General features: G+C 37.1%; 1 protein-coding gene across 2 annotated transcripts in view; it reads left to right on the forward strand.

The window, feature by feature from the left end:
• The window catches only part of RCOR1 (REST corepressor 1), a 138,038-nt gene that overhangs the window by 99,474 nt on the left and 22,370 nt on the right, over positions 1-16,194 (forward strand). For both annotated transcript variants that reach the window (XM_063290358.1, XM_063290359.1), the window contains exons 5-7: positions 1,580-1,741; positions 4,110-4,228; positions 12,694-12,772. In XM_063290358.1, coding sequence (XP_063146428.1) covers positions 1,580-1,741; positions 4,110-4,228; positions 12,694-12,772 — 360 coding nt within the window. The remainder of the gene's footprint in view (positions 1-1,579; positions 1,742-4,109; positions 4,229-12,693; positions 12,773-16,194) is intronic.

Genomic DNA, 16,194 nt, shown 5'->3' on the forward strand with positions numbered 1-16,194 from the left:
TGTTTCCCCATTCTGATATAATAAAGTATTATGACTTAGCTAACACATTTAAAAGATGTGTTTAGATGAATCTAAATTCCTTTGTTTCTCAACTTCTCAATCTGTCTAAAGAAAATACTGTTGGGAAGCTCATCCTATCTGAAACAGTTGAAAGTGACCCAAGTAAAGGACCTGTAATTCCATGTTCTATGAGGCATGCCTATATTGGAGATTTGAAAAGGGTAGGATCCCTCCCTGCAATTACTTATTGTATGTAAAAGTTCTTGCAATAAGTCATGCTAATAAAATGCCAGGATGGAAAACTCCATTGATGTTCAGCAATTACAACATAATGACATGGATAGGGCCACAGAATTTTTTTTTAGCAGTAATTTCTACCAGCAGTAATTTATGTGTGTGTGAGCTGTGTGTCTTTTTTTTCTTTTTTCTTTTTTGGCATAACAAAATGGGTTTGGAGGACAGGGAAACTCCAGTGGCAGAATTACCAGTTTCACTTTGAATTATCTAAGTCAAAGGTTTAGTCCAGGGTATGTGGAATCTCTGTATGACTGCAGAAAATCAGAATTGCTCAGCTAAATATTTTAGCTATTAATTGAGGTATAAGAATTTTACTCAAGCTTGACTGCTGCTTAATTTTATTTAAATAAGTGGGCATTTTTCCATATGGATTCATTGAGTTACAGAACTAAATAAATTTGGAGAAATGGTGATGTGTACTAGTGCTATTTTTGGGGCTGCCGTGTACAGGAGCTAACAGACCTTTGGAACCAGTTAAAATTTAGAATGGAGTGGGGTTTCCAGATATCCTTTCTTCACACTTCTCAAAAATAGCCTGATGAAAATGAGTAGTATTTCTCTTAATTCACTAGAGAGAATACCTCCAAGGAGTACTTCTTGGTTGGTCCCTGGAATTAAAGTTGTGAGCGTTTCTGAGGATTCATTTCCTTTGCAAAGGTGGTTCTTCATTCTCACAGAATGTCCAGTTTTCTTAAAGTAAAAATGTAGGGGGCTATTTCATGTACTGTATTACAGTATTTACTTGCAGATTAACAGCTCAGTGATGAGGTCTACTTCTATAAACACCGTAGGCTTGTGTTACAAGTTACAGTGATGCCAAAATGATGCAGTAATTTGCATCACTGGCCTCATGACATCACCTCCCCCCCAGATGCCCATGGATACTCACCGTACAGTAGTGGAGAAAAAAAAATAATGCTTTCACAGCATTCAATCTTACAGAGCCTTTTGTGTTCTTTGCAGCATTTCTAGATTGAAGTGTTCTGTATTATTCATCACTTGAAAAGGAAGCTTTGTAATATAACAGTGCTTAAAAAGAGTCCTGTGTGTACAAGTCCACAAATGGATATTGACAGAGAATCCTTCTGTCACTACGGTTGTCTGTGTAGTAAGAATGCAGTGTGGCTGTTGTTGCAGAGGACAATTGGAAAGTATCTAAAACAAATTAGACCACTAAAACCTGTGCTGTGATTGGCTATTTTTAATATAAACATGCCAGAATTATTAACTGTTTTCCTTTGATTATGGGCCTTTTTCTCTGCACTATCTTCTCCCATTGCAGGCCCTTGGGATGCTTTTTTGGCACAAACATAACATCGAGAAATCTCTGGCAGATTTACCTAACTTCACCCCCTTCCCAGATGAATGGACAGTTGAAGACAAAGTATTGTTTGAACAAGCTTTCAGTTTCCATGGGAAAACTTTTCATCGAATTCAGCAAATGGTAAGCTACCACTGAGATTGCAAGTGCAAAGGCCTTGGCTTAAAAACAAGTGAGGGAGTTAAAAAAAAAATAATGATCAGTTTTTATTTTTCAAAGATATACTGTATATTTCCATTTTCCTTGTTTATTATTTGCAAAGTTTAGTATGCAAGCACCCAATATTGAAGATAGGCAGGAAAAGGAATGGATTGAGTGAATTTGGGAGATGAGAATGTGGTATATTAGAAACTTCTCAATTGTACACAATAAATAGTATCTGCATATAGGGAATATACTGGACCAGTTCATTATCAAGTTTTTTAGTTCTTTAACAGAGGAAGAATAATGTCAGATTCACTATCTGTTGGAGTACGAAGGTGAAAGGTCCCCTGTGCAAGCACCGAGTCATGTCTGACCCTTTGGGGGGACACCGCTTTCACAATGTTTTCTTGACAGACTGTAGCGGGTGGTTTGCCATTGCCTTCCCCAGTCATCACCTTCCCCAGCAAGCTGGGTGCTCATTTTACCGACCTCGGAAGGTTAGAAGGCTGAGTTGACCTGAGCTGGCTACCCGAGAATTCAGCTTCCTCTGGGATCGAACTCGGGTCATGGGGAGAGTTTTGGTTGCAATGCTGCCGCCTACCATTCTGCGCCACACAAGGCTCTCTGTTGGAGTATAGAGGAAGGGAATTCATCTTTCTACTGCTGTAAAAACAACAGTACGTGCAGCATCTCCCAGTAATGGTCTGGCAAAAGATTCTACACTTTCAAAATATAGTCCATCCATATTTGTATATCTGAAAATCTTAGCAGCAGGCCAGATTTAAGCAAGTTTTGAGGTAACAGCCAAAGAGAAGGTGGTAGCAGTATGAGATGTTTAAATATCTGTTTTGATCATATTTAAATCTACAGTATCTTTGAATAGGTTTGGTTTAGGTTTGAAAGGTTTAGGTTGGTTTAGGTTTTGGTTTAGGTTTGAAAGCATTCTCTTTCCTCCAGATCTGTCTACTTGATTTTCCTTGAAGATATTTTAAAGAGTAAAATGTTTATATTTGTAACCACCGGAGTTTAAGGAGCACACTTATAACTGCAGGCTGTTAATTGGAGGAAATAACAACTGTAACCCCTTTCCTCTTTTTTTGGCCAAGACTTTCAATTTAGTCCTCTGCCTTTAAGGACTTTTTCTAGTTCTTCAAACACAAAAATCTATTTATTTTTGGTTACTGAATGTTTTAAAGAATAGAATTGTGCTTCTGTTATCCATAAAACTGATAGTCTCATTCAAGAGGAAGCTAGACAGTCATCTTTTGGTGATAATTTGGTTTGAATATCTGTGCATAGTTGGATTCCATGGTCTAAATGACCCCTTCCAATCCTGTGATCCTACGATGTGTAGCTGGTGCCGATTTGCCTTCTGATAGCAGACAGTTGGTACTTTAACAGGCAGGAAATATTCTTATGGCATAAAATGTTAAAAGAGTTAGGGCTAGTTCTTACTATATAGCTTTTTTTATGAAAAAAAAGTCTGATGTTATTGGAAGAAAAGGGATGTCTTACAGCACTCCATTTTAACACATTCGAAATTAAAAAATGATTTCCTGGTTATTAGGAAGAAAACTATTCTCTACTGGATTATTCTTCTACTATTTTTCTTTCACAGCAGAACTTTCTTACAAGCAAGCAGTAATTAAATTGAGTCATTCCTCCAAATCATGGTCTAGAAGATAAATGAAATGGAAGCAGAAGTGCTTCTCTGTGACACGTCTTTACTTGCTTTTTGCTGTTTAGCAGTTAGCATTGTTTGTCATAATGTCTACATTTGCCACATACAGTTAGCACTTTATGTATTAGAGATGAGTTAGGAGCTGGAATTCCCAGGACTGGAATGTGGAGAATGTCAAATAGGCAATTGCTACCTCTCACTGACTGTGGGAAGTGTAAAGCAAGTTTCTATGGGGAACATGAAAGAGAGAGGCACCAAAATTAATTTGAAGAGGGTATAAAGTGGGGGAGCAACCATACCTATTAGACACTACAGTTAGCTGTAGTAACAGAGTTAAGCTGAATCATGTCTTCAGAAGAGTCATCCTTGTTCTTATGTCCTATGGGAATCTGAGAGCATGTATTTATGTATGTGTGCTTCTTTGTTCAGCATCTACCACCGCATGTTTTATTTTGTATAGAATTCAGGCAAAAAAGGGTCTAGAATAAAAAATAGGCAGAGTTGTTGAAAGCAGATTAATCCTCAGAAAGCAATAGGATACTCTGTTTGAAATCCAAGATACTAATTGCCAGCTTCTGCTCATGCTGGATCATGGCTGACAAGCATCACTGTTGGATGCATTATCACCATGTGTGGTTGTGTCAGCAGTTGGTTTGCGTTTTTCAGCTTCCTGACAAATCAATAGCGAGCTTGGTGAAGTTTTACTACTCCTGGAAAAAGACGAGAACCAAAACAAGCGTCATGGATCGTCATGCACGGAAGCAAAAAAGAGAAAGGGAGGAAAGGTAAGCAGAGGCAACTATGAATATGCCCTTCACACTTAACTTTTGATGAAATATTGAAGGCTTTTATGCTGTGTACATGCAGAACTCTTGTTATCAATCAGATCAAAACCAAGTAGCCGATCTGATCTGACAGTTGGAGTGGAACTTTGCTTTTAAAGATCCACATACCTCTAATGGTTATTTCCCATGAGTTTAATAATTTCTACTTTCTTTTGCATGAAGAATTAAAATATGGCAACAACTTTTGAAGAATCTCTGAGGGCTGCAAGCAAAGCTTTCAGGAGCCACTTGAAGTGATGGAGCTGTAAATTGTGTGCCCCTGCAATATTTAAATAAAACAGATTTTAAATTTCAGTACTGTGTGAAGCAAGTTTAAGGGAGAAACATTAATCACGGTTGTAGCATGCAGAATTATTTATTTATTATTTCACTTTGCATACAACTTTGGGTGGCTAAAAGGTAAAAAACATTAAAATATAACAAAAATCTGTAAAACATACCATGATGGAGGAAACTCACATCTTATATATTAAAATGAGCTTACATACCATCCTTGCCCAGCACATTTTCAAGACTAATGGCTTAAATATGGTTCAACTTGCTGGGGAGACACCTCATGTAGTAGATACAAGTCCACCAAACTAGTGCCCTCTAGGTCACATGAGGATATGCGGGGAAAATGTTGGGGAAGTCTGGATTATGTTGCAATACTTTTGTTGTGCTTCTTTTTGTTTTTTTTGCTCTTTGCTCTTTGAAAGTTAACACACAAACTAGGCGATCTTGCTTTTCAGAACATGCAAAAGAAAAGAGCTTGCAAACTGCTGACATTTTGGGAATGAATGCTACCTTGCTGCTGTGTTTGTCTCCATCAGACATCTGGGACTATGCATTGGTCTTTATGATCATGTATACAGATGCTGGAAAGATAGTCCTCTGTTATTTACCCTTCTGCTTACATTTGTTGTGGTAAGCAGTGTAGTGCTGATATATTGATAGGAATTGCTATGTAAAATGTACAGTTATGGGACTTTTCTGACTGATAGTTCTGTACATGTGTTATTTTCCTTTTCTATGAGTCAGATTTTTCTCCTGGTTGAACATAACACTAGCTGAGTGGTTTTACTACATCCTAATTCATGGAAGGACATCAAATAACACAGCCTTGTGTTGAAGTATTTGATGATCTTGAAACAGCAAGAAATTCTGAGCAAGTGAGCAAACCCTTTAGTAGAAGATAAATTAATCTTCAGCCTCTGAGATTAGCAGGGAAGAATAGATTTGGTGGGCAAGAGAGGGGAGATCTACACCTCTTCTACCAGCCACTTGATTGGCTGTGCAGAGAGTATGTGCTTGAGCACGGTGTAGGAAGGATTACTCATTGCTCCATTCCTCCCATACAAGATCCAACAAAAGCCATTCCCCAAAGATTTGTGTAGAAGTGTTTTAATAATACAAACAAACAAATTAACAAAGCTTGTTTTATAATTATATTGTCCAGATAGTTGATTCAGGAACCCAACAGACATTAGGCATGTCTTTGGAATGATTTTGTGGATTGGCAGCAGGTTTAACTCAACCAATTTAATAGATTTTCTGGTAAATGGAATCCTTGTTCTGGACTTCCTTCTGACTTTTTTCCCCATACTATTTTCTCAGGCATGTGTTCTATTCCCATGCAAAAAAAGTACTCTACATGAAAAGAGTAAAGCTTTGTGAATTGTTGCTCAAAAACTTTTATAGCATATTTAAGAGCCTTTGAATGATTAGTCTTAATGACTTGAGATATGACCAAACCTTTAGTATGCAGTGTTCCTTTTCTCTTCCTTTTGTATTAATGCATCAGTGAAACTTTTATCTCCAATAAGCAAGTTCCCTGTTCATCTAAACTATGATAACCAGCTTTGGAAGAAACCAGGATATTAAAATGTATTTCAAATGATGCTTTAAGGACCTAAATTGTTCTAAAAGTTGATGGCCACATGGGAAACTTTGTTTAATTTGACTTCTGTGTTTCATCTTAGTTTCATTGTGGTATACCATGAACAGAGGGAAAGGGAACTTTGGAGGACTAAACATTAGCCATGTTCAAGAACAGTCATGGCCCTTTTCTATAAATCTTAAACTTTATAATTGCAGACAAAAGGCTTGGCTATTTGTATTTTTTAATTCTGAGAAATAATTGCACCAATATCTTTTCCTTGGCAATTGAAGGCTTGGAAAGGCTCATACAACCAAAAATTTTGAATGGGAATCAGCTTAATGAAACTTGACTGTCTCCTGTGGTTCTGTTTTCTGTGCATTCTGCTCATTGTGTGGAATTAAATTAGTCTCATGAAGTTAATTTGATTTACAAGCAATTTTCTATAGGTTTGGTCCTAAAGAAAGCTCCGTGAAGATATGCCAGAATCTGGACTTTATATTAATACAGTGTTCTCTCAGTGCAGGAATATTGATTCAAAATACTCTGAAAGCTTGTTGCTATGGAGATGGTGATTCCATTTGTACAGTTTGGGAAAGGGGCCAACCTGGCACATGTATGCTTGCATTCATAACCTACATAAACTGCAGGCTTCGCTTTGCTCAGTTTGGTAATTGAAAGCCACATTGAGCAAATGAAGAACAGCAAGGTACAAATACTTTAAATCATTGAAATAAGCTTGTGAGGGAGAACTGTTTCTGGTTTAATTTCTAGATAGCTGAAATTCAGCAAACAAGCCAATTTATCTGAATATATATGTTGAAACCGGCACTGTTGTCCTTAAGATTGTAGCCTGTCATGTATGGTTGCTAATCACTGAAGGAAAAATCTGTATAGAATTGATAACTACACTGCTTTTTCTAATACTAATAAAAAAAATCTTCCCAGATCATTGGATTGATGCTTCCTTTCATCAGCACTAATACCTTGAAGGTATCACAAAATAAGATCCCCATCAGGCAGGTCAAGACACATGTTTTCTCACATGACTAATACAATAGTTAGAACACAAAGTGGAAGTGGGGAAGTATTTTATGCACTACATTAAAATACTTTTCAAATGTTTAAACAATTACCTCTGTTTTGTAATTTCTTTAGACTTTTTGAACAGAACCGATACTACTATTTTCAATAATGTGTGTGTGTGTTTTGTGTTTAGATGTTACATACTTTCGTTAAGGTTATTTGAATTGCCGGTTCCATGAGAATTCTTGGTAGTTGAAGGTGTAACAGAGTCCACTGCTCAGTGTGGGGATCCTAGTTTAACGGTCTCCAGAAGATGGATTCCAGGACTTCCCACCTCAGTAATTGGATCTATTGTACAGCTGCTCATACCATTAAGAGCTTGACTTATAAATTAATTAATACACATCTGCATTCTACCTCTCACCCAAACAACTGTACTGAGAAATAGGCACCTAGATAGTCAGTTACATGTTACATGTTATTAAATTCAATCTCTTGTAGATTTAGGACCTTGGTTCAAAAATATCTGTGCCCCACTATCACACACCCCATTTACTAAGCTCACATTTATTGGTTACTGCAAGGAAGCATGGCAGATTCATATTTTCTGCCTTCTTGGATCAACAGACAAAGCTTTAGTGATTGCTGCCCATGTGAGTCCAGTAAAACAAGACTAGAAAAAGATTTTGCCAAGATTAAATTGCAGAAGTTTTTTTAGTTACAGCTGTAGTCTGTATACATCTGTAAACAATTCTGCAAATGCATGGTTAAACATACAAGTCTAAATTAATTCAGACTGTGCAAGCCAAAAGCTCTTCTTTGTCTGAAAAGGGATGCACAATTCTTGATGTCTACTTTATAGTCAGTTACTCTTCAGGTTCTTCAAGTTGCTCTTGAGGAGGCAACTTGGTTCCAAGGAGCAGGGCAGTAGCAGCAATTGATAAAATTTGCAGTTTGAAGTCATAGCTCTGAAATTACAATATGAATAATATCAATAATGGAATAGGGACTTTGATTCTCCATTCAGATAGAATTTAAGCCTGCATATGTATTAGTTCATTTTACCTTCTTCATTGTGGTGACAACCATAATGATTATACAGCTCTTTAACAATCAGTTTCCAAACAGAAGTACATCGACCTTTCCCTTTAAAATGTTATCCTTTTTAATTTACTTATTTTATTCAAAGGAAGAGAGGAGCCCATAAAGTCTACATCTCATGTACTAAACAAATTTTTAGCTTTACAGCTACATTCAGGTCATGTTATGCAGTTAATTTACCTAAATGTTTTCTGAACAATAGGAAAAAGGAAATTAAACATGTAAATTATTATCAACAATTTTCATAGAAGGTGATGGACCATGCTGGTCTAGTGCAGGTTGGTAGATAGATGTTTTTCAATTTCACAATCTAGGGCTGAGAGTCTAAGTATAGTTAGTATTCAGCATCACTTCCAAAACTAAAATTGCATACTCTTTCCTTGGAATTTCAGATTTCCTTCATTTGTGCTGCTGACTAAGAAATTATCCAGTGTTTTCTGCCTATCCATCCATCCTCTTCCCATGTATTGGGCAATTAGTGGTTAGGCCCATTTTTAAAAAAAAATAAAAATGAATTGGTAAATTAGTACAGTGATGAACTAGGATAGGGAAAATCTTGTTAAATTGTCATTCATTTATGAAGGTTAATATTAGTTAAGCTTAACCTTTAACTACTTCCTTCTTAACCACTGCTGTATGAGTAATTAGCTGTTTTCATATTGGACTGAAAACCTAGGTAAGAGCTTTAAAAGAGCTGCAATAAAGAAATACAAATGTTGTAGGCCTTGGAAGCAATTACAGAAGAGATTAAGTGCACATCAACTGTTTACATCATATAGGTTTCTGCAAAACCTTTTTAATTGCATGGGTTGTTGGAAAGGTGTGTCTGTTTCATTGAATCTGTATTACAAGCACAGCTCTTACATTTCTTATCCTTATGAATACTCCCTTCATACCAAGCGGCATTTCAGTAGTATATCTAGGATAGGAATGCTATCTCATGGATAGAGTATGTGTAATTTTAGTGTGAAATACAGTTCAGGAATTGGCCCTGATGTTTTCACTAGATCTTGCATGTGTTCACTAGGTGATTCTGAACTTGATAAGAAACAAATGATTTTGAAGAGATTATCATTTATTTTAACTAGACTTAAGTTTTGTTTTTTCAGTTTATTTTTTCTTTAAATAAAAAAAACCCCTCAAGGTTAGGTTACTTTGGGAAGAGAAATGGGATTTAACATGATACTGTACTATATGTGAAAGTTTTAGAATTGATCATTGTATAAAAACTTTGGATTTATCAAGCATGGGGTGTAGCAAAATGATTATTCTTTTACAGTGGAACAGCGGTGCCACTAAGGACTTAAATCAAATCTTAGATTGATTATATTTGCTTTCTCTCTTGGTTTTTGAATTGGCTCTCTATTGATAGAGTGGAGGGACAGGCCAATAACTCTGTGCCAAGGTTTAAATCTGTTTTTAAAAACACAGCTGTTTCATACATATTTGATCATATTCTTTGGAGGGTTTTTTTGGGGGAAAACAGAAGTATATCTGAAAAATGGGGAGGGGTTGAGCTTTGTTAGCAAATTATCTGTAATTTATACCTGGTTTCATAATCTCAACAGATAGCTTTTTCTAAGAAATAACACACTGAGGATGTTTTTCTCCAGTAACAAAAATACTTCTGAAAGGAAAATATATGTAACTTTCATCATATTTTCTTGACATAGACTTACTTTTATCAACACTATTGGTGGGTTTGTCATTCTTAAACTTGTCATACATTCTAATAAAGCTTTCTCATTTTTAAAAGTAGGAAAAATGAACTAAAAGCTGAACTTCACAAACACTAAACTTTACTAGCTTCATTAATACTGAACTTCATTCCACAGACACTCCAAAAATCACTAGTACAGTAGATGCTACAACAAAGGTCATCACCTTGTAGGAAACCAGCCTCTAATCACAGCACTTCTCGCAAAACTCGCTAGAGGCATTGCTGCTCGCCTTCCCTCGGCAAGTATAGGCAGAGCAAGAGCAAGCTCTGATTATCCGATAGCTTTGCAAGTGCAGGCAATGAAGCTTGCATGCACAGAGCTGGAGCCCTCTTGAAACTTGCTTAGGACAGGCAGAACAGGAATGTGTTTGGGTAATGATCCTGCTTTTCATACATAAGTGCCCCCCCCCAGTTAGCACAACTTTCAAATTTGCTTATCACACACACACACACACCGGCAGTCATGACTGATAGCTTGAGAACCTCTGGCTTATGTATATGAAGGTAGATGGCAATGTAATATTTTGCAGATTTCATCCTTGGGGGAATAATACAGTCCCCAAACACAAAAGTTTGTGGTCGGCAAGTTGACTTGTATGTATATGTGTCTCCATTAAAATATATACATGCAATGTAAGAATTCATAGGTACAATCCATAAAACAATGGATGTAACAGTTCATAATAGGTAATAAAACAGTATAATCACATGAGGTTAAATGCCAAATTGAATATAAAATATTTTAAGCATGCAACTGAATTGTAACAGTGTTAATTCAAACTTTATTTCTAGGAATGGGGTGGTGGTGGTATTCCATAGACTGGGTGCCTCAACAAAAAAGGTTTCTTCCTTTGCTGAATACCAAATAAATATCCCTAAGATATGCCAGAAAATCCTCTAATGATGACTGCAATGGTAGGGCAGAAGCATACTGGAATATGCTTGTAATAGCTGCTAAGGTCTCTATACTTTTCATTGGAAATTATGAACAATCCCTTCCATAGAAGAATGGCAAATTTAAGTTATAGAAGTATGTACTGATATCAAAATTTTTCATATTTGAAAAACAAATCTAATACAGAATTTAATTCAGTGCCGAAACCATTTTGACTATAATCTTATGAAAGATTCATACCATATCCAAAGTCTTGGTTTTTCCTAATACAAGACTATAATATTTAATCTTTTCATGAGCTGTTAAATTGCAAAATTTCTTTAATTAGGCAGAAATTATTGTAATTAATTTGGCTTGTATCTTATAATTTGAGTCATGTTGGTTATAGTTGTTATTTATTGGATAATACTGATTTTAATATCAATATTGGAAAAAAACCTTTGAATTTACATAAGATACACTAATATGCAGACTGATACCTATGTCATTTTGAATTTTGTTAAAATTAATTTAAGTTTTCCTTTCATTATACCTCTAAATCTAATTAAAAAACTACTAATTATAGGAAAATGCTTGCTTCCTGATCCCCAGTTTTGCAGCACCTTATAGGTTAATATCAGAACTTTAGACCTGGCCATGTGGTAAATTCAGCCTTGGCAGTTCATTCATCAGACATGTTATAATGCTTGTATAACAATATGTGTATATAATATTGTCTATATTATATAGAACGTGCTCACAGTAGACTTGTTGCAGGATTTTGCACTAGCTGGACAAGCAGGACAGCATGATGATGGTGATGATAGTCCATTTTGTTATAAATATTGCTATACACCAAGGTTCCATTTTTCAGCCGTTTATGGACATATCATGACCTAATATGATAATTTTCTAAGTGCAATCTTTGAAGTATCAATTTACTTTGTGGTAGGGATGGTTTGTTTTAAAATTATTATTAATCCCCCATAAATATATTATTAACCAAATATATTTTTCCTCAGCCAAAAGGAACACGTGCATGTAACTGGGCATATTGCTGAGCGTATGCTCCCTGGCAGGTATAACCTGACACTTGTAAAAAGGAGAGAACATATGTGATTTTAATAAATAGGCCATTCCACAAGAAGACATTTATTCATTTGGTTTGCTTGTTGTTTGTTTTATTAGATTTATAGACTGCCAGGATTGAAAGACTTTTGGTAGTTTATAATAGTAATAGCTGTGCTGAACTCCTAGGCTCACTTATTTGGGAACAAGTTCCATTTTATTTAAGGAGATAAAATAGAGAGTAATGGGTTGTTTATGTTTACTTGACACAGCCCTTTGAAAAGAAGGAGTCAGAGGCAAATGAAGCAGTAATGCAAGGAAACATTTTTATAAAAGTAAAAACTAATTGAGGCTAAAAGCAACTGTTTGTTGTTGAAGGCTGAAAACTTCTGTTCTGAATAGACACTTTCCAGCAATGTTACATTTTTTCCAAGATATAACAGAGCAGGTGGTCACTCCAAAAAGCTCTATCTATCTTGCTATTTAATGTGAGATTATCACAATGACACTTACTATTTATGCTTCCATTTTATGTGTAACCTTAAATGACATATCAATATCTTTTCCTCAGTTTGAACTTCTCCTCTGGATCCTTATGTTGATCACATTTATTTTATTTTGATGTGTAGTAATCTGTAAGAAGGGAAATTGTGCAATAAACAAAAATAATATGTAGATTTTTAAAAATATATATCTATCTGGGACTTCTAGCAGTCTTGACAGAGAAATAATTTGGTATTGTCTTATTTACTTTCCAGTGAGGATGAAATGGAAGAAACAAATGGAAATAACCCTATTGACATTGAGGTTGAACAAAACAAGGAGAGCAAAAAAGAGGTATTTTCCCTGATAATGCTTTCGTGCATTAAGTACTGTGAACCTGTTATCTAAACCAGTGTTTCTCAACCTCAGAAACTTGCTGGCTGTGGATTCTGGGAGTTGGAGTCATACTTCTTAGTTGCTGGGGTTGAGAAACACTGCTGTAAACAATTCATTTAAACATTACTAAATTGCTGTTTTCATAAAACAAATTCTGGGATCCAAGGATCTTGTTCTAATTACTTTAGTGTATCGAGGGTGGGGCGCATTTGAAAAATACATATTTTTCTTTATGAATTCTTTATGCAACCCAGCTTCTTCTAGTACTGTTTGCTATACATATTCATACTTATTCCAGAACAATGTCAGTTTAAGAGTATCTGTTGATTTGCTTCTCAGTGCTTCAGCTGAATGGGGAGGACCTACTCCCTTGCTTGTTTTTTGTTAGTTGTGCTACCGTTTCTTCCCATGCTTGCTTAAAACCACCATAAGACATGGTGATGGAGGCAAAGAGAATAAGCAAGCTAAATGATAATTCTGATAAGATGGAAGCACTGCACTATTTCAGGACTGATAGTTGATCTTGTTTTGAGTTCCCCTTTAATAATCAGATGCCAATTGTGAGATTTTTTAAATAAGATTTTGTCCTCAGATGCCCAGATAATAACAATGGCCAGGAGCTTTCTTGACTTATCAACTACTTTTCAGCTTGAATAATTCAACTGGCTCAAATGGAAGTATACATAATACAGGAAATATTCTGAACATTCATTTCAGGGTTGTTAGAACAGCGAAAGCTGCATTGCAGCAGATCAGACATATTGTTCTTCCAGCTTGGTATTGTATGTTCTTATGCCAGTATCTTGGTATGATCACTTTCCATTATCCCTTTATTTTGCAGTGCAAAGGGATGAACCAGGTTTCTTGCTACATGCAAAATAATGTATTCTGTCGTTGAGACTGGGGCCTCCCTCAGCTATGCTGGTTGGTTCTTTGCTTTTGGGCACAATTTGACATTTTGATATTTAAGACCCAAAATGATGATAGATCAGAGTATCTTAAAAAGTACCTCTTGAATGGAAATTTGTCTGGATACTTCATTGAGCAATCAAAGCCTTACTGATTATGCAGTTCTTTGTACTCTTGGTACAAAGTTCTTGGTAGTTTTTAGCATGAAGTCAGAAATTGCATTCAAGTAAAGCCTAACTCAGTGCTGATTTAGAAAGGGTTTATGTTGTTGTTACTGTCACTTTGGGGTTAAATATTGTAAGTTTGGTTGCATGTTTGTTATACAATTTTATCTTACATTATTTTGCAAGCCTCCTTGAATATTAATGGTAAGGCTAGAAATATTTATTTATTTAATTTTTATATATTTAATCCAATTTAGGCTCCACCCAGCTCAGGGTAGCTGACAACATAATAAACCAAAGCAAATCACAATACAAACAGAATTAGATGAGATCTGGTTGCTCTGTACAAAAGGATACAAAGGGCTCCATCCATCTAGGCCTAGGAGAACAACCAGGTCTTCAAGGCCTAACGAAATGCCAACAGGGTGGGAGCCACTTGGATTTCAGGGGGGGGGGTCTTATTCCAGAGGGGAGGTGCCATGACAGAAAACACACACTTCCTAGGTCCCAATAGATGGCAGTTGTCATGAGTACTGATGGCGAGCTGGAAGGGGCCTCTATCCAGGGGGGAAAATGCATGCGTAGTACTGAGGAATTAAGCAGCCATTCAAAGAGACACAGATCAGACCCGCCTTAACTTTTGGGGTTTATCTGTCTGGGTTTTTCCCACGCTTCTTCAGTTCGTTAGGATTCTGTTTTATGTAGCAGTAATAAACACTAGAGACCTACTCCTCGTCTCAGCGTGATTTCTGACTGTTAGGACAGCAGTGTTTAATAAACAAAACCCAGACTACTCCAACTCTGCCAGCAGAAACCATGGGAGATAGGTAATCCATCAAATAACCTGGCCCCATGCCATGTAGGGCTTTATAGACGATGACCAGCCCTTTGAATTGTACCCAGAAGCATACTGGCAACTAGCGCAGCTCATGAAGCATAGGTGTCACATGGGCATACCAAGACATGCTTATTGCTTTCCACATCATTACATTCTGGACCAGTTGAGGCTTCTGGGTGATTTTCAAGGGCAGTCCCATGTAGAGCATACTTCAGTAGTTGAGCTATGAGGTGACTGAAGCATGAATGATTGTCTGAAGGGCCTCCCAATCCAGGAAAGGCCCAACTGACATACCATGTGGAGCTGTACAAAGGCCCCCTTGACCACAGCTGCCATCTGCTTTTGAGCAGGAGCTCTGAGACCTAAAGGACCCCCCCAGATTGCGCATCACTCTTGAATGGGAAATGCCATCCTATCCAAGAATATAGATCGCAATTCCCCAGCTTTGAGGGACCTAGATGTGGTGAATTTTGGTGGTGCTGCTCGTTCTCAGGAAGGAGGAAGCACATTCCAGAGAAGAGGACAAGATAAGAGGAGACACAGTCCAGGAAACGAGGGTGGGAAAGCTAAGAGGTTCAGACTAGTCCTGCCCTAGAGCCTCCCAGGTTATTTTCCCTTAGGTTAGGTAGAGTAGCTTTAGTCTGGCAAGATTGTGTCTATATGGTGTGAGCAAATAAAGAACTGGAGTTTGAATGGACTGACTCTTTGTTGTTCTTGGGCTGGACACTAATATTCCCAACCACTCGGACAGTAGGATTGATTTGGAGTTGATTCCTCCTCATCCAGGCCCACACAGGCACTGGGACAAGACATCAACAGCCTCACTTAGCCAGCCTGGGATCGAAAAATATAATTCGATATCATCACTATATTGATGATACTGAATCCCAGACCCTCACTCTGCAGCTTGATTTAGATGTTAAACAAGAGGGGAAAAAACACTGAACCCTGTGGCACCCCACATAAGAGAGGCCTACGTGATGAACTGTTCCCCTTTGCCATCATCTGGAACTGGCCATGAAGAAAGAAAGAAAGAAAGAAAGAAAGAGCCACCATAAAACGGTGCCCCCAGTTCGCAACTTCTGTACCTGGTCCAGAAGGATACTGTGAATGACAGTATCAAAGATGGCTGAGCAATCAAGGAACACAAGGATGGATGTACTACCTCCATCCCAATTTCACCACAGGCCATCAACAAGTGCAACTAAAGCTGTCTCAGTACTGAAACCTGACTAATACAGATACAGATAATCTGCTTCTTCCAGTTTCTCTATATGCAGGCTGACCACCCAGCAGCAAATTGAAATCCTCAAGCTCTAATAGCAAGGATTCTACGACCAGCCCTATGACAAAATCCCACAGCTCAGGCAGGGATGAAGCTGGGCAGGGGAGGGCAGTACATCAGCAGCAAACACAACTTTTTTCTAGAGCCGAACATTTTCTAGAGCCAAGCTTCAACCAGTATGCCT

Source organism: Candoia aspera, chromosome 1 (assembly GCF_035149785.1).
Source record: "Candoia aspera isolate rCanAsp1 chromosome 1, rCanAsp1.hap2, whole genome shotgun sequence".
Lineage (NCBI taxonomy): Eukaryota > Metazoa > Chordata > Lepidosauria > Squamata > Boidae > Candoia > Candoia aspera.